Source organism: Entelurus aequoreus, linkage group LG27 (assembly GCF_033978785.1).
Source record: "Entelurus aequoreus isolate RoL-2023_Sb linkage group LG27, RoL_Eaeq_v1.1, whole genome shotgun sequence".
Lineage (NCBI taxonomy): Eukaryota > Metazoa > Chordata > Actinopteri > Syngnathiformes > Syngnathidae > Entelurus > Entelurus aequoreus.
The window spans coordinates 39313577-39333142 of record NC_084757.1 but is presented as its reverse complement, the minus strand read 5'-3'; the positions used below and the strand labels follow the sequence as shown (position 1 = coordinate 39333142).

Here is a 19566-nt window from a genome sequence, read left to right as displayed (position 1 = left end):
GTCATACTGGAAAGGGATGTGCTGTTTACCATTCACAATCCATATGTAAGACAAGAAGACATTTGTTGTGATGCATCCAAAGTTGTAAACAAATAGCCAACAGATGGAGGGTCCTGTGTTGCGCCCAACCTACTCAGTGGCCTAGTGGTTAGAGTGTCCACCCTGAGATGGGTAGGTTGTGAGTTCAAACCCCGGCCGAGTCATACCAAAGACTATAAAAATGGGAGCCATTACCTCCCTGCTTGGCACTCAGCATCAAGGCTTGGAATTGGGGGTTAAATCACCAAAAATGATTCCCGGGCGCGGCCCCCGCTGCTGCCCACTGCTCCCCTCACCTCCCAGGGGATGAACAAGGGGATGGGTCAAATGCAGAGGACACATTTCACCACACCTAGCGTGTGTGTGTGTGACAATCATTGGTACTTTAACTTGAATTATACGGTCTAAAAACATCAAGACACTGCCAACAATCCTCCATTTACATGTCATGACCTGATAATTAACCAAATAGGAGTGATATTGTTATTAAAAGCGCTAACGCAGACAGACTATGTTAGCGGCACATTGATAGCAGTGAGCTCAAGCTAGCTTACGCTGCTACTGTTGCCACACTAATCCAGCGGCTGCTTCGCCTCAAACTTACTAAAAGTAAATTCTAGATTATAATTCATGCATGAATTATCTGAGCGTCCCGTCGGTCGACATCCCAGCGAGACTGGAAATATTACAGTAAATGTTTATAATGGTTAGTTTGCATGTTTAGCACCTAGCGATACTGCTAATGCTATAATGTCATAATAAAACTGCTTCCATTTAACAGTTGGCTCCTAAAACTAATTGCTCATCCTCTTTGCATTCGGGCTCAAAAATATAAGAGTCTGGATCATAAATGTTCCCAAAGTAATTGTTGTTGTCCCTCACAAAGTCTGCTTGATTAGCATTGTTGTTGATGGGGAAGGGATCTGTGGTTCCTCCTCTACGCCACGGATCACGTGACCGGCTTGCTCATTAACTCACAAATGGCTCGGGAATCTCCGTGAGAGTGAAAGTATTTTGATTATATATTTTTATTCACAAACTCTGGAAGTCTATTGGTGTCATAAATGCGATATATACAATAATAGCTTCAATATGCAGGCAACTTGTTTTTCCACTCTACTGCTACTTTAAACAGTGTTGATCAAAAGTGATTATTATTACTGTTTTGTTACGCTCCAGCTGGGCAACACCACAGGATGGTTCTTAGGGGCGGAGCTTCTCTCGCTGTTGGGCTTGGTTTTCACGTTAGCTAATGGTGCAGAGACTGATCTGCTTCACAACAAGGACAAGTAAGTCAGTTTGCAGCTTTATGAGTGCTGAAACTGTCTGTAAGCATGTAATATGCTACTGTACACATCAGTACTTTGTCTATCCAGGATAATGGCGAGTCTGAACCTCCTGTGCTACCTTCTGAGCAGACACACAGCCCTAAGCAGCAATGTAGGTCAAATGGACCACAACACCTTCTAGCAAGTACTATGGTGTCCTCCCCTCCTCCTTGTGTAGGCAGCCGTGTGGGAAGATGTGAGCAGGATGAGAGAAGAGTACACACAAATGCTGCGTGTGTGCATCACTATGTCCAGGTCTTATTACATGGCTGAGCTGAAGGCCCTGAGAGATGATCACAGGCTAAAAGCCAGAGGTAGGCATGTACGCTATAAAGACATGTTGACACACTTCATAAGCAGTCCAATTTTACAATTGTGACACTTAAACTTAAGTATGATTTTTTTATTATTTCTTAAATTTAGAAAAATTAATTACTTTGTGTCTTTCTTACCAAAACATTTTGGATATTTAATTGATAAAAGTGCATTTTGTGTTTGAATTTTGTGAACTGATTTTTTTTTTTTTTTTTTTTACATCAAATTATGCAAACAATTTAATTGAAAAAAAAATGTGTGTTGGTTTGTGTAAAGACAGTGTTTTAAAAATTCAAACGTGTTCAAAACTCAAGACCCACTTCCAGGTAAATTAAGACTGAAGCAATGGATGGTGTCCCAGAAGCAGCTAGTGAGGTGTCAGCTTTGCAGTCACGTGACACAAACAACCATGCAGCTTATTATGCAGGACTACATGCTACATGTTGTGTGTGCTTGCATCTCCTTTTTATGGCCACTTCAAACATGTCAAGCTTGTTGTGCATTAGTGGAAAAAATCCCAAGACTCCATAAAATAGGATAAAAGTTGATGGCACAAACATACGCAATAATGACTGATACTAAAAACCTCATGACAAACCATTTCAGAGAACGGAATGAAGTTTGAGTTTTTTACTGAATAAGATTGAAATGTTGCATGATGCCCAGGGGCCGTACTTATCAAGCTTCTTAGAATGACTCCTAAGAAGTCTGCTAAGAGTTGACTTAAGAGTAAATAAATTCTTGGCTGAAAGCTGCACTTAAAAGTTAGTTACCAAGCGTCTTACTCACACTTTCAGCGAAGTGTAGGACTGAATCTTAAGTGTCACACTCAGAGCTGAATTACGACATTACTATGTGCCGTAAATGCAATTTTAGGTGACGTCATTTCTGTGTCCATAGAAATGACCAATCACGGAAGGGAATCCCTAGTCTAAGAATAAAGAAATATCTTAGAAATATTGAAGTGGACAATGGGAGTGTATATTTTGACAATAAACTACAAAATAATACAAAACAAACTAGTCCCCGCCGGCACTCACGCTACCGCTCCCTCTCTTCTCTCGCCCACACACTCACTGACGTCACTCACCTCACGGCCCCACACATACGCTACTGTCATAACATTTTCTTTCCAATTCATTAATTAGGCAACTAATTTGAAACTGGTGTGGGTGGCTCTATATATACTAGCCCACTGCAGACACATGCAGAAATCAACAAGGAATCGAAAAGTATTAAATCTGTGACAAAAATAATATCCGCTCTGTCTAAACGATACCGTTTGATCAGCTGCTCGTCATCAAAAAAACAACAACATTGTTCCGTTCCCTGAACGTTCGCGCACGTCTCTCTCGCCTCAGTGCCATCCCCTGCTGGCAATTCCTAACCACTTAAGACACCTCTGAAGGTCTCTTAGATATCGTGGAGAGTAGGAGTGATTCTTAGACTTAAGAACGTTGATAAAAAGCTTTTATTCTTAAATTTGAGAGTAGGACTAAGTTTCGCAAATTCTCAGGACTTAAGTGTAAAATGGCACTCTAAGAAGCTTGATAAGTATGGCCCCAGGTTTGTTGTAGTAGCATGTCATGCTGCGTAATCTGTTGTAGTAGCATGTCATGCTGCGTAATCTGTTGTAGTAGCATGTCATGCTGCGTAATCTGTTGTAGTAGCATGTCGTGCTGCGTAATCTGTTGTAGTAGCATGTCATGCTGCGTAATCTGTTGTAGTAGCATGTCGTGCTGCGTAATCTGTTGTAGTAGCATGTCATGCTGCGTAATCTGTTGTAGTAGCATGTCATGCTGCGTAATCTGTTGTAGTAGCATGTCGTGCTGCGTAATCTGTTGTAGTAGCATGTCATGCTGCGTAATCTGTTGTAGTAGCATGTCGTGCTGCGTAATCTGTTGTAGTAGCATGTCGTGCTGCGTAATCTGTTGTAGTAGCATGTCATGCTGCGTAATCTGTTGTAGTAGCATGTCGTGCTGCGTAATCTGTTGTAGTAGCATGTCATGCTGCGTAATCTGTTGTAGTAGCATGTCGTGCTGCGTAATCTGTTGTAGTAGCATGTCGTGCTGCGTAATCTGTTGTAGTAGCATGTCATGCTGCGTAATCTGTTGTAGTAGCATGTCGTGCTGCGTAATCTGTTGTAGTAGCATGTCGTGCTGCGTAATCTGTTGTAGTAGCATGTCATGCTGCGTAATCTGTTGTAGTAGCATGTCGTGCTGCGTAATCTGTTGTAGTAGCATGTCATGCTGCGTAATCTGTTGTAGTAGCATGTCATGCTGCGTAATCTGTTGTAGTAGCATGTCGTGCTGCGTAATAAACTTGGCCAGGCTAGCAGGGGAGCCAGACTTGAGTTCAGTTGATGTATTTATAGAGCACATTTGGAAACAAAGACATAAAAAAAGGGGCACATAGTGTCACATTTACATGGTAACACAAAAGTACCTTCAAAGAAGTGCAGAATATATCACCTAAAATATTAAAATGTAATAAATAATTAAATAAGGAAAAAACAAGAATCCTGTCAAACTGGATATGAACGGCAGAGAGTAAAATGATGTTTTTAGCCTGGATTAAAATGGTCTCAGAGACTGGGAGGACCTAATAAATAGTGGAAGGTTGTTTTTGGGACAGCCAGGAGGAGCTGAGGGTCCTGCTGGGACAAGAAGGCTAAATAAGATAGACTGTAAGCATTTCACAACAATAAGTCAAATGGGGGCTATCTTCCTTTAAAGAAAATGCTACCTTTTCACTCCGCCTCTAAAGTCAGCTACCTTTTTCCTTCTTTCTTCCGTTTTATTATTCAAACCTGTTTCATTTCCTGTGTTGGGCATTTGCAGCATCTTTCTTTTGCCTTTTTTTTCCTTTCTTGCAGCATTTATGTTTTGAATTTGCTCATTTTCCCAGTGCATTAGTTTTCAGTTTTGGATCATTTGGCTGTGTATTGACACTTATTTTCTGCTTGCTGTTGCTGCCCTCTAGAGGCCAGAGCGTCTACTGGCACATGCCTTCCAATCTCCACAGTCAAACCAGGGGATTTATCCAAAAGGTCCCCAGAGGTGCAGCATCAGGTAACATTGTTTTGACAATATCATGTTATTGGCCTCTATCATATCTGACCTCTGCCCTCTACCTCAGGTGCTGCAAAGTGCTCTGGTGACCTTTGACCTAATGGAGAGCCTCATTGTCCGCACAGAGGAAAAGATCCCCCAACAACTGCTTTATTTGTGTGAGCAATAAAACAATAACAAGAAGTTTAGATGGAGTGTTTGAGCATGTCCCACACGGAGCTTCTTTCAAGGATGTGTGTGCGAGCCTGAGCCATGTGGTCCTGGATACGCTCTACATGAGGCTTGCTTGTGGCCTGCGGATAAAGATGCAATATACTAACCTGTGCAGGTTTCTCTGTCCCTACTGGCCGCTATTCTTCTCACCTTTGCAATGGTCAGCATTCCTTTGAGAATCTCTGTGTTGTTTCGCACGGGCAACACCCTGGGGTTGCTGCCCAAGAAGCTGGAAGAAGACAAAAGAAATTAACAAGTGGAAACTCCATTTATGAACTGAATTGGTTCTTGATCAGGGTTCGTGAATAGAAGAGTTTGCATATTTTAGCACATTTCTCCATAGGAAAGTTTATACACTTCAAACACAAAGTATATTAAACAAACATAACAAGGGCTGAAAGGATCAACTTTTTATTTCTTAAAGTTCCAACAACCACTAGTCCTCATTTGCAGAAGCTCTACCGACACCAACAATTGGCTAAAATTACAATTTGGTTTGCAATTGTTATATTTCATACATACTGTACATCTGCAAAAATAACAAGGGAAGGCGTGTTACTTTTAGACCAAAGGTGTCCAAACTTTTTGACTGGGGGGCAGCATTGGGTTAAAAAAATTGTATGTGGACATATTATGATGATATATAATTAATAATAGAATTACAATTGAATATTAAGTGCATGTGAAAGTTCAACTTCAAGACTTCCTTAAAGTTTTGTAATCAATCAGAAACATCAAGAAGCTAAAATGCGCCAAACATGGATAAGTCTAAAGAGGGGTTTTGCAATGGATTTAAATGAGTGTCATTTTGAATCTTTTTATGGTGGTTGCCTGTTTTGTATAATATCCACAAAGTTCAGTGAGCAAGTTGTGTTATGTCTGACATGTTTGTTGACTTTTTGTGTGGTTTTTTTCCCTGTGCCATGACTAGGGAAGGTTGTTTGGATTGGGTCATTTAAGTAAATGCTATGCATGTAGTCACTTGAAAGTACACTCCATGGTCACTGGCCTGACTCACTCATATTGTCCACATGACAGTGATACTGTATGTAAGAACCTATCAAAGGGCCAGATGTTTAAATGTACAATGTCAACACCCTGATTGCTTGTTGAACACCCCAGTTTTATAGACTGTCATCAACATATTCAAAGTGCCACACACTACAATAGTATGCAACAATGTCAAATATTTGGCTTTATGTAGACAGACTCAAAGCTGTTGTCTATCAAAAAGTCCCAAAGTTTGTGCAATGAGGGGTTTGTAATTTGTGGTTACGCTGTACTTCATGGTGGTGCTGTGCAATATGGACAACAATATTTATCACGATATAGTGAATCTTTCCTAAAATGATATATGTATGTTCTATATATAAAAAGGCCTATGCAATTTCTGGGTGGCTGTGGGGCCGCATGTCTTAGACGTGCCTTTGGAAAACAGCTGTTGTGTTTGTTTGGTGTTGGTTCTCTTCATGGTTTTGAGGCGACGTTAGAATTGTGTCGCATTTGAACAATGTCTCTGTACTGCTCTTCATGCCGTGTCTTCAAGTAATAGAAAAGATTACTCGTTGGCGGCATGTTTTGCAAATTAACCTACCTCTTGTTTGGTCAGTGTGTGACTTTTTTCATCCAAACAAAGGATTTCCTCTTCCCTCTTTTTGGCATCAATTCCTCTTCGGGTTTTGTTGGTTTATCTTCCATTGTGGTCCTTGCAATGTTGTTGACAGCCACCCTCCCTCCCGGCTATTGCATCAATGGTTTTTCAAGTGACGTAAACATTGCTACCGGAAAGTAGCATTGTTGCTACAGTTACATTCGTAGAATTATAACATATACAATAAAAATGACACCGTATGATAGACATGTGTGGGTAATATTACAATATATACTGTATGGTAATATCACAACTTCCTAGTCGTCTGATAACGACCTCATGAGTCCACTTTGACCTTAGTGATATTCTCAGTGTTGTCCACTGGTTGCCAGAACTGTCCTTAAAACATTTGGAGTACCACTCTTCCCTCCGTGAAAACATTCACAGATGGATGCATGCAGGTCAGTAAAGTAAGAAGGAGTGATTTATTTACCTTTGCTGAATGAGAGACAGTGTGTCTGTTTCCCTCTTCCCATTGAAAGGAGCATAGAGCAGCACAAAGCAATTCCGGTGGACCTGCGCAAACTTCTTTATTTGCTCAATAAGTCCTGACTCTTCCACATTTTCGGGCAAATGCTGAGGCTCCACCAGCATGAACGCAACACCTACACAATCAAGGAAAGGCCCCCGATTAAATTCATTTCCAATTCAACCTAAAGGGGATTTGCACTTTTTGCTTATGTGAGACAAGAACAAATATGTTCTTCTTTTTTTATGTATTCTAAATCGTAAATAAACCCCAGCAAAAGTCAGTGTTTTATATACATGCTGTAAGTGTATATGTAATTTAATAAGCAATTAAAAGGTAATTTTAGCTATACCACTATTGTGAAGTTTTGTGTCTTATAACAAACTTGTGATGCTCAAAAGTCAAATTTCTTCCCTCAGAAGATCTATTGCCTAAAAACAAAATTGCTATTTGGGGAATTGTGACATGTATTAAAGGCCTACTGAAATGTTTTTTTTTTATTTAAACGGGGATAGCAGATCCATTCTATGTGTCATACTTGATCATTTTGCGATATTGCCATATTTTTGCTGAAAGGATTTAGTAGAGAACAACGTCGATAAAGTTCGCAATTTTTGGTCTCTGATAAAAAAAAAACCTTGCCTGTACCGGAAGTAGCGTGACGTTGTCAGTTCACTCCCTCATATTTTCCTATTGTTTTCAACGCAGCTAGAGCTATTCGGACCGAGAGAGCGACGATTACCCCATTAATTTGAGCCAGGATGAAAGATTCGTGGATGAGGAACGTTAGAGTGACGGACTAGAATGCAGTGAAATACATATTTTTTTTCGCTCTGACCGTAACTTAGGTACAAGCTGGCTCATTGGATTCCACACTCTCTCCTTTTTCTATTGTGGATCATGGATTTGTATTTGAAAGCACCTGGGATACTATATCCTCTTGAAAATGAGAGTCCACAACGCCAAATGTACATTCACAGTGACTTTTATCTCCACGACAATACATCGACGAAGCTCTTTAGCATGAGCTAACGTGATAGCATCTGTCTCAAATGCAGATAGAAACAAAATAAATAAATCCCTGACTGGAAGGATAGACAGAAGATCAACAATACTATTAAACCATGTACATGTAACTACACGGTTAATAGATCTCAGCCTGGCAAAGCTTAACAATGCTGTTGCTAACGACGCTAAGGCTGACTTAGCAACTTAGCAACCGGACTTCACAGAGCTATGATAAAAACATTAGCGCTCCACCTACGCCAGCCAGCCCTCATCTGCTCTGCTCATCAACACCCGTGCTCACCTGCGTTCCAGCGATCGACGGCGCGACGAACGACTTCACCCGATCATCCGTGCGGTGGCCGGCTAGCATCGGCTAGCGCGTCTGCTATCCAAGTGAGTAGTGAAGTGAAGTGAAGTGAAGTGAATTACATTCATATAGCGCTTTTTCTCAAGTAACTCAAAGTGCTTTACATTGTGAAACCCAATATCTAAGTTACATTTAAACCAGTGTGGGTGGCACTGGGAGCAGGTGGGTAAAGTGTCTTGCCCAAGGACACAACGGCAGTGACTACGATGGCGGAAGCGGGGATCGAACCTGCAACCCTCAAGTTGCTGGCACGGCCGCTCTACCAACCAAGCTATACCGTCCTTGTTGTGTTGCTACAGCCAGCCGCTATACACCGATCCCACCTACAACGTTCTTCTTTGTTGCCTCCATTGTTCATTAAACAAATTGCAAAAGATTCACCAACACAGATGTCCAGAATACTGTGGAATTATGAAATGAAAACAGAGTTTTTTTGTATTGTATTCAATGGGGAAGGCATACCTCTGTTCCCCGGGCTACGTCACGCGCATACGTCATCCTCCGAAGGCTTTTTCAACCGGAAGTGTGGCGGGAAATGTAAAATGTCACTTTATAAGTTAACCCGGCCATATTGGCATGTGTTGCAATGTTAAGATTTCATCATTGATATATAAACTATCAGACTGTGTGGTCGCTAGTAGTGGCTTTCAGTAGGCCTTTAAGTTTGATTAGATAGTTGGACTATACTATATACTTGGTGAGACTGGGACTTTTTCCAGTGCAAAGTTGACCAACTGCTCAGTTTGTGGCCACAACTTCCTACAATGCTGGTGAGAGGCATGATTTATCATTTAGCACAAACTTTTAACAACCCTGAGGCCATGCAGCAGCTCAGTATGTCAATATAGCGGCATAAGCTAGTTAGCTTTCTGTGATCACCGCGCCGCTAAAAGTAGTTCCAATAATACTTGGTCAATATTTCCATGTAAATGGAGTATTGTTGGCAGTCTATGGATGTTGATTTTGAGGACTTTGCGGGCAAAATAGAGGAACCCCCGGGGACTCCCTTGCTAGATGACTTGTGTTAACCAATGCATGAAAAATAGAAACAAATATAAGTTCCTGTCTTACATAAGGATTGTGTAAAGAAGTGCAGTTCTCCTTTCAATAGAGACAAGGGAGATTGAAGAAAATGTACCAGCGAGAGGAAAAATGAAGGTTCCACGCTCAACGCCGTCTGACAGTCGGATTCTGTGCTGCTGAGCTCTGAGCATCCTGAGCGTGTCGTGGCTCTGCAGAAAGAAAAAGATATCTTCAAGTCACAACAGTGGACTTGACTCTGCCTTTCACAAGTTGCTGTGACTTTGAGGCACTTAACTCCTAACTGGGGCTCGGAGTTTCTCCCTTCAAATGTCTGAAACAGTTGATTTGATGATTGACAGCAGAGTAAGAACTTTCTTTGCTGACCATCCCAGCTAACACCAGAGATCTTCACCTTTTCTTACCAAGACTTGACATTACAGAAGGAAAATAAAGTGAGGGAAGTACCTTATCAAATAAATCAATGAATAAACCCTTGCATGTTTTTTTTTCACAGAGATTTATGAATAACGAGGGTCTACTATGTACCTGATAAGACTATGGCTGCAACAATTTAATGCAATCATTTGATTAGAAAAAGGCTTTGATTTGTATTCTGTAGCTTCGATTAATCGTTTGAGTGCAACTAATAAAAACTGCGGTGCCGTAGTCTGTGTGTAACTTTTGCTTACATGGCAAAAAATGACACAGATTAATATATAAAATATATTCTAAATGTTTATATTACCAAAGCAAAATATGGCATCCATAAATGCAAATGGTGAAAGAGAATATCTGAAATGCATGACTGAAATGGTAAAGAAAGTGTAATCATGTAAACAGACTGGACATGAATGATCGCTGCAGTTATTAATACCTCAGAAAACTTTCAAGTTATTTATGATTTACTGTACCCCTCACTTTTATTTGTTTTATGCAAGTTATATTTCTCATTCTAATTATCTCCTTCATGCCTAACTATTGACTACTTGTGTTCAATTAAAAACATAATTAATAGTTTGACATAAAAGTACAAGGTTATTATGGCTCTGTGTGGCCTTCAAAAAAGATAACAAAGATCCAAATCTAGACATTGATTCTTAATTTCTACTCTTAAAGGGAAACTGCACTTTTTTTTTGCAATTTTGCCTATCGTTCACAATTCTTATGAGATAAGCACACATTTTTTCTTTTTTTAGATAACAATGCAGCAAATAGGAGTACACTATTAAACCAATAAAGCCCTCTAAAAAACATGCAAAAGCGCCTACTATCCTCCATTTACATCTAGTAGAATAGAATAGAATGGACCTTATTGTCATTATATTTGCATATAACGAGATTAAGGACTCCAATTTAGGGTGTGGTAGTGGGAACAAATATGGGGTAAAAATAAATAAATAATAAAATAAAATAAATTACACAACAGGCAATAAAGAAAAAAACTAACAATTGAAATAAACAGATTACTATCCAATAAGAATAATAAGCAATCCTGTACAATATACAAAACACTATAGAAATACAAAATACTGTACAATATACAGAACAAGACAAGAGTACCGCAGTACTAAATAATCAGTGCGGGATGTATTGCACTCGAAGGGTAATATTGCACAGTAGGGTAGGTATTAGGGTAGGATATTGTATAGGGGTGAATTATTATTATAAGTTAGAGTTCAAGATGGTGACAGCTCTGGGAAAGAAGCTGTCTCTGAGCCTGTTTGTTCTGGCTCTGATGCACCTGCCCCATGGTAGCAGGTGGAAGCCAGGGTGTGTACTGTCCTTGGTGATGCGTTTTGCTCTGTTGAGGCAGCGGGAGTTGTGTAAATCCTTCAGGGAGGGGAGGGGGCAGCCCATGATTTTTAGTGATCTGAATATTAACAAAGTGTTAGCGATATTGTTATTATAAGCACTAACGCAGACAAAACTATTTTTAGCTAACTAGCTTATGGTGCTATATTGACATTATGAGCTGCTGCATCATCTCTGAGTAGGTAAAAGTGAATTGTAAAATATAAATCATGCCTCTTACTTGGATAGTAGAAGGTTGTGGACATAGACCAGGATATGGCGAGAAAGATAGAAAAAGATGCACATTTCCGGCACTTTTTTTTTTAAACACTTCCTAAGGATTTTGATTAATTCTTTGTCCAAACTGGAAGATATCCCAGTGAGAGCAGACATTGATTGTTTTATTATGTTCGTAGTTTGTACTTCTTGTTCAGCACTTAGCAATACTGCTACATGATGCTTAGTGTCTGACTAAAGCTGCATCTGTTTAACACACAGCTTCTAGAACGTGAAGCTCATCCTCCTTAAAGTCAGGATCAAAAATATGAGGTTGTAGATCCTCATTGTAGTCTTTGTCGTCTCTCACAAAGTCTGTCTTGATTAGTGATGTTGTTGAAAGAAACAGCCAATGTTGTGATGCGTTAATACGCCGCTGTATGCGTACATACAATGCTGTTGCGTTCCATTCCGTAGAACATCTTTTTGCCCAGACCGCCTTTTCAATAAAAGGAGCACAACTATGGAACTCTCTACCTGACACTTTGAAAAGTATACCTGCACTTGTCACTTTCAAAAAACAAACACAATTGTGGCTAGTTGAGCAACAATCATGTTCCCATGTTGACTTTTTACTCATTTTTACTAATTGGTTTTTATCTAGTCTGCACTTTGTCTGTGTTATTATTATTATTATTATATTTGGCTTTTATCTAGTTTGCACTTTGTCTGTGTTATTATTATTATTATTATTATTGGCTTTTATCTAGTTTGCACTTTGTCTGTATTATTACTATTATCATTATTGTCGACTCCTCTTTGCCTTATTCTCTTTAGTTTCCTATTTTTAATGATCTTAGATCTGTGTTGTTGTTGTTGTTGGGGACAAGTGTTGTAAATGAGCTTTGGCTACACACACTATGATGCATACATTGGATAACTGTGTCAGATATCTATGTTTCTGTACCTGTCCCTATTTCAAACAAACCTTATTAAATGAGCAAAATATGTAAATAACACATGTTAATATGAATGTTACTACATTATATATATATATATATATGTATATATATATATATATATATATATATATATATATGTATATATATATATATGTATATGTATATGTATATATATATATATATATATATATATATATATATATATATATATATATATATATATATATATATATATGCTTACAGCATGTATATAAACCATGGTGAGTACTTTATAAGCTGACTAGAGCGACTCCAATTGGCTCCATTGTTAGCTGACTTAAGCTAGCCTTTATTTAAGAGTTAGAATGCACAAAAAGATGTTTTACATAAAGATTGTGAAAGATAGACACAATTTCCCTTTAAAAATGTAATTATCATTATCATTTGTTTTGTTTTAGGAGGACCACAGCAGACACATATATGTCATTAACAGACTTTAAGATCATTTTGTAGATGAATGCTTGAGTTCATCTTTTGGCGGGCCAGCGAGTTAATGGCGGCCTGGCTGACGTGACGTCACAACAGCACCTGCAGTGAGACGTCAAAACAGTACCTGCAGTGATGTGCTGATGATGACGTCAAAACAGTACCTGCAGTGATGTGCTGATGATGACGTCACAACAGTACCTGCAGTGATGTGCTGATGATGATGGTCGTTGTCCACACACTTTCTTCCATCGCCGCAAAAGACTTGAAGGTTCTTATTTCACAGACAACTTCAGTCTTCTTGTGTGCCAACATCTACTACAGCTAACTACAGCTAACTGGCTAACTAGAGCTAACTAGCTAACGAGACTCACTCATTTGGCTGGACTCCATACTTGAGGATGTGAACTGACAGCGAACATTAGGCGTCAAATGTTACTTTACTACACTTTTCTACTTGTGTCAAATGTCACTTTAATACACTTTTCTACTTGCTATACTTTTACATGAAAGTGCGTTTTGTAGAGTTTAAACACGACACTTTTATGCGCTCTTGCCGACTCCTCAGTAAGGAGAGCAGCTATTGGCTGTTATAAAACACTCCTCAGTAAGGGGAGCAGCTATTGGCTGTTATAAAACACTCCTTAGTAAGGAGAGCAGCTATTGGCTGTTATAAAACACTCCTCGGTAAGGAGAGCAGCTATTGGCTGTTATAAAACACTCCTCAGTAAGGAGAGCAGCTACTGGCTGTCATAAAACACTCCTCAGTAAGGGGAGCAGCTATTGGCTGTTATAAAACACTCCTTAGTAAGGAGAGCAGCTATTGGCTGTTATAAAACACTCCTCGGTAAGGAGAGCAGCTATTGGCTGTCATAAAACACTCCTCAGTAAGGAGAGCAGCTACTGGCTGTCATAAAACACTCCTCAGTAAGGAGAGCAGCTATTGGCTGTCATAAAAGTGGCGACGAGTCACTGGATGACGTCATCGCCTCCTTTGCGTCACTGGTCGCAATGGACGTTTTATGAGAGGAATAAAGTCGTTTTAAAGATGTGATATTTGGTTTTACACTGTATGAACAACAATTTGAAAATTAATTTGACCTTTGCGACCTCATTATACTATTGGCTAAGTTTTATATTAATAAATGTAAGTTTCTCAATACCTGACCTGTCTTTTGTGCCTTTAAAAAAGAATTGGAAGTCTACATTAAAACACTCTCTACCTCTAACAAGCAAAAAGCTGTGAAAATGATGATGCTGTGCTCCTAATTGAAGTTATTTACTGAAATTGAGTGAGCCTATGGCTTTGCACTTAGTTACTTGGAATTATAACCCCCTGGCGTTGCTTTGTACTCTTTTTGTACTGTTTTGTACTTATTTTGATTATTGTTTCTTGTCTGTTTGTAAATGTTGAAATTTATAAATAAAAGTTTTTAAAAAATAAAATAAAAAAGAGAGGAATAAAGCCGCGGAAGAGATAAAAAGTGAGTTTAAAAATGCTAAGCATGATTAGAACAGCAAGTGACATTTCTTCTGTTGTTTCATAGTTTGTGTTCTTTCAATTGAAGTACATTTTGTTGTGGATTGTTAAATCACTTGACAATTACAGCAACTCTCAGAGGGCCACATCTTGATAAGAATATAAATGCATAATAGACTTGTTACACAATATTATATTTCTTACTTGCAGATTGATGGATAACTTGCTTTGAAATTGTAAGTCAAGATGATAAGCGGATATTTAAATATTTATTTTGCTAAGCAAAAAAAAAATGCTTGTAACATCTTGTTGCTTAATCAGATAATATTCAAGTATAAACATATTCAATTTCACGTGGCACATTTTTCTGTCAAAATAGAAAGAACAAATCCATTTAGCCAAAAAGTGCTTTTTGATTTATAGATGGTGTGGCGGGCCACTTTAAATTGAAGTGGCGGTTAGGGCTGCACATTATCAGAAAAAACCCAATTGTGGATTTTTCTCTCCATAATTGCAATCTGGTTTTGATGTTTTATACTGTGAAGATATGGAGTGAAGGAAGACATGTTCATTTTAGACTGTCAATCAACACATTCTTGTCTCGAGGTGCCACATATAATATGCAATCACTCACTTTCAAAAATATTTGGCTTTATGCAGACAGACTTAGAGCTTTTGTCTGCATCATGCTCTTAAACTGAAGAAATAACTGATACAAACTATTTATAATGTCATGTAATCATAATATATAATTCAAGTAACCATTTAAAATCACACAATTACTTCTCATTCCTGTAGAATTGTTTAACATTGATTGTACTGTAATTGGAAGGTAAATAACTTGTTAAATGAACAAACCAAAAATAAAATGGACTCTTATTTTTGTAAGGAAAACTTTCACTTAAATATACAGTCGTGCTCATAAGTTGACATACCCTGGGAGAATTGATGGTTTCTTGGCCATTCTTCAGAGAATATGAATGATAACACAAAAACTTTTCTTCCACTCATGCTTAATGGTTGTGTGAAGCTATTTATTGGCAAACAACTGTGCTTACTCTTTTTAAATCAAAATGACAAAGAAAGTACCCAAATGACCCTGATCAAAATTTGACATACCCCAGTGACTTTGATGTGATAACATGCACAAAAGTTGACACAAAGAGGTTTGAATGGCTAATCAAGGTTCCAATCCTCACCTGTGACATGTTTGTTTGTAATTCATGTGTGTGTATAAAAGTATTAATGTGTGTGTATAAAAGTATTAATGTGTGTGTATAAAAGTATTAATGTGTGTGTATAAAAGCTCAGTGACTTTCTGACAGACCATTGCATCTTTCATCCAGTGCTGCACACATGCTTCTGGATTCTGAGTCATGGGGAAGGCAAAATAATTGTCAAAGGATCTGTGAGAAAAGGTAATTGAAGTGCATAAAACAGGAAAGGGGTATAAAAAGATATCCAAGGAATTGAGAATGCCTTTCAGCAGTGTTCAAACGCTGATTAAGAAGTGGAAAATGAGGGATTCAGGTAGACCAGCAAAGATTTCAGCCACAACTGCCAGGAAAATTGTTGGAGATGCAAAGACAAATCCACAAATAAGTTCAGCTGAAATACAGGACTCTCTGGAAAATGGTGGTGTGGCTGTTTCAAGATGCACAATAAGGAGGCACTTGAAGAAAAATGGGCTGCATGGTCGAGTGGCCAAAAAGTTCCATTTTGGTCGAGTGGCCAAAAAGTTCCATTTTGGTCTCATCACTCCAAATGACTTTGTTCCAGAAGTTTTGAGGCTTGTCTCTGTGCTGTTTGGCGTAATGTAAGCGAGATACTTTGTGACATTTGTGCAGAAATGGCTTTCTTCTGGCCACTCGACCATGCAGCCCATTTGTCTTCAAGTGCCTCCTTATTGTGCATCTTCAAACAGCCACACCACCATTTTCCAGAGAGTCCTGTGTTTCAGCTGAACTTATTTGTGGATTTTTCCGTGAAGCTGAAATATTACCTCAACAGGACATTTGGCTTCGTAAGCACATTTCTTTCCGAGCGGCGAGTAGGGAGGCTATGTCTGAGCTTCCTGTGTGTAAAGTTGGCGCTCCGCCCACCGAAACAAAGATTGTTAATGACCAAAAAGAGGGCTCACTGTGTTCAGTTAATTCTACCGGTAAATAAACGCACGCACAGAGTGAGACCTCTTTCTCTTCATTTGAAGCAAGACAATTCCGATTGATTTTAGCGTGACGAGTGAAGAAATCCGTCGCCGGTAGCTGTTTTACAAAAAAAGTCAAATGTCACTTTACTCCACCTTTCTAGTTGCTCTACTTCCACATGAAAGTGTGTTTTGTATAGTTTATAACAGCTCATGACACTTATGTGGTAGAACAAGCGGAAACCAATACTGTTTGTATGAATGCTTCAGCGTTTTACAAATGAACAAAATAGGTACATACTGTATACACTACTGCTAAAATAGCTGAAAGCAATTGCTACATTTGAAAGACATTGGATAGAACATTCCATTGGTACTTGAAGCATTGTGCTAGGCTAGGGGTCAGCCACCCGCGGCTCTTTAGTGCCGCTCCAGTGGCTCCCTGGAGCATTTTTAAAAAAGGATTGAAAATGGAAAAAGATGGGAGAAAAAATATTTTTTTGTTTTAGTATGTTTTTTGTTTGAGGACAAACATGACACAAACCTTCCCAATTGTTAGAACTAGCACAGTTTGTGTGTGTGCTTCACTGATGACACTATTTGCTGAACATCCTTTTGTCCTACTCATTTCAGCGGTTCTTGAACCCACCATAGTGTGGACTGTGATGTAACAGTTTGTTTACATGTAAAATCTTCCACTCCTTCTTTGTCTCATTTTGTCCACCAAAAGTTTTATGCTGTGCGTGAATGCACACAAGTGCGCAATTGTTGATGTTATTGACTTGTTGGAGTGCTAATCAGGCATATTTGCTCAGTGCATGACCGCAAGCTAATCCATGCCAACATGCTATTTAGGCTAGCTGTATGTACATATTGCATCACTATGCCTCATTTGTAGCTATATTTGAGCTCATTTAATATCCTTTACTTTTATCCTCTTTGTATATTATTTCATTTTGCATGTCTCACGACACATTATCTGTATGTCATATTGGCTGCATTTCTGATAGTTGTTGGTGTGCCATGTTGTTCCAGACCACAGCAAACATTAACTAGCTTCCCAAGGATTGTAATAAATGTAATAAAAGAAGACAGCCTGCAGTTTCCTTTAACATCCATACCTTTGGCCAGTCATTTCCAGGAGTTATCTCACCTTCTAAGTAACCTCTGATTTAGCAATGTGGTAAAAATGTGTAGAATAAAAATTACATTTCAAACATTTCTGTCAACCAAGATTTGCTTCAGCCTGCGACACATAGTCATTTTGATAGTAGGCTATTATAGCACTTACATCATGTGTTGCCTTCATTATAACACTTATATAAGACTTTGCATTTTTTGCGGCTCCAGACAGATTAGTTTCTTTGTATTTTTGGTCCGATATGGCTCTTTTAACGTTTTGGGTTGCCGAGCCGTGCTAGCTAGGCCAAATATTAAGGGAGCTGTGGATTTTTTATGTTAGAGAATCTGTTGCTTTTTTGTATTGAATTACACATGAAGACAATAGAGAAATGTGCAAGGATGATGTTTTGGAAAATAAACTTTAAACCATAGCTCCATTATTTGTCATAAATGCATGAAATAAAAACAGGGTATCTGCAGGGTTTTAAAATGAATTTAAGGCCTTAAAATGTCTAAAATTCTCCTAAAATCTCATACAAGGTCTTAAGTATGATTTTGAAAGGTCTTAAAAATCGATTAAAGTTACTTTTATTTAAAACATGCGTGAACTTCAGTATGGCTTTTAAATGTTTCGATTTTTGGGGATGCTCTAACGCAGGGGTCACCAACCTTTTAGAAAGCAAGAGCTACTTCTTGGGTAGTGATTAATGCGAAGGGCTACCAGTTTGATACACACTTCAATAAATTGCCAGAAATAGCCAATTTGCTCAATTTACCTTTAACTCTATGTTATTATTAATAATTAATGATATTTACACTTAATTGAACGGTTTAAAAGAGGAGAAAACACGAAAAAAAAATGACAATTATATTTTGAAACATAGTTTATCTTCAATTTCGACTCTTTAAAATTCAAAATTCAACCGAAAAAAAGAAGAGAAAAACTAGCTAATTCGAATCTTTTTGAAAAAATTAAAAAAAGAATTTATGGAACATCATTAGTAATTTTTCCTGATTAAGATTAATTTTAGAATTTTGATGACATGTTTTAAATAGGTTAAAATCCAATCTACACTTTGTTAGAATATATAACAAATTGGACCAAGCTATATTTCTAACAAAGACAAATCATTATTTCTTCTAGATTTTCCAGAACAAAAATTTTAAAAGAAATTCAAAAGACTTTGAAATAAGATTTACATTTGATTCTACAGATTTTCTAAATTTGCCAGAATAATTTTTTTGAATTTTAATCATAATAAGTTTGAAGAAATATTTCACAAATATTCTTCGTCGAAAAAACAGAAGCTAAAATGAAGAATTAAATTAAAATGTATTTATTATTCTTTACAATAAAAAAAATATATTTACTTGAACATTGATTTAAATTGTCAGGAAAGAAGAGGAAGGAATTTAAAAGGTAAAAAGGTATATGTGTTTAAAAATCCTAAAATCATTTTTAAGGTTGTATTTTTTCTCTAAAATTGTCTTTCTGAAAGTTATAAAAAGCAAAGTAAAAAAATTAATGAATTTATTTAAACAAGTGAAGACCAAGTCTTTAAAATATTTTCTTGGATTTTCAAATTCTATTTGAGTTTTGTCTCTCTTAGAATTAAAAATGTCGGGCAAAGCGAGACCAGCTTGCTAGTAAATAAATACAATTTAAAAAATAGATGCAGCTCACTGGTAAGTGCTGCTATTTGAGCTATTTTTAGAACAGGCCAGCGGGCTACTCATCTGGTCCTTACGGGCTACCTGGTGCCCGCGGGCACCGCGTTGGTGACCCCTGCTCTAACGTAACTACAGAATAGATTACCCGCTTGGAATTAAAGTGTTTTCACTTCCGGGAAATGTGACCTAGGTCTTCAACCTCTGTGCTCCAAAAAGAAGCCTTCCACAG

At 38.1% G+C, this 19566-nt stretch overlaps 2 protein-coding genes across 2 annotated transcripts in view; one reads left to right on the top strand and one right to left on the bottom strand.

Annotated features, from left to right (window-relative positions):
* Positions 1 to 7366, top strand: part of LOC133644212 (glomulin-like) — a 16066-nt gene extending 8700 nt beyond the window's left edge. The window contains exons 14-18 of the mRNA XM_062038555.1: positions 1219 to 1328; positions 1416 to 1479; positions 1546 to 1681; positions 4665 to 4753; positions 4821 to 7366. Coding sequence (XP_061894539.1) covers positions 1219 to 1328; positions 1416 to 1479; positions 1546 to 1681; positions 4665 to 4753; positions 4821 to 4922 — 501 coding nt within the window. The 3' untranslated portion in view covers positions 4923 to 7366. The remainder of the gene's footprint in view (positions 1 to 1218; positions 1329 to 1415; positions 1480 to 1545; positions 1682 to 4664; positions 4754 to 4820) is intronic.
* Positions 4867 to 13502, bottom strand: LOC133644213 (protein SPO16 homolog). Its single transcript, XM_062038556.1, has 5 exons — positions 13120 to 13502; positions 9600 to 9693; positions 7051 to 7222; positions 5117 to 5195; positions 4867 to 5046 (listed from the first exon to the last, which is right to left on the bottom strand). The coding sequence occupies exons 1-5, from the start codon at positions 13231 to 13233 to the stop codon at positions 4939 to 4941; spliced, it is 567 nt and encodes a 188-aa protein (XP_061894540.1). The 5' UTR covers positions 13234 to 13502; the 3' UTR covers positions 4867 to 4938.
* Between the last annotated feature and the right edge of the window lie 6064 nt (positions 13503 to 19566).

Bases quoted from the DNA above. Each gene is read 5' to 3' on its own strand.
- LOC133644213 (XM_062038556.1), bottom strand. From the start codon at position 13,233: ATGTTGGCACACAAGAAGACTGAAGTTGTCTGTGAAATAAGAACCTTC. The intron at 9,694-13,119 runs GTACTGTTGTGA...TTCTTTCTGCAG, and splicing joins TCATCAGCACATCACTGCAG to AGCCACGACACGCTCAGGAT. The intron at 5,047-5,116 runs GTGAGAAGAATA...CTTTATCCGCAG, and splicing joins GAATGCTGACCATTGCAAAG to GCCACAAGCAAGCCTCATGT.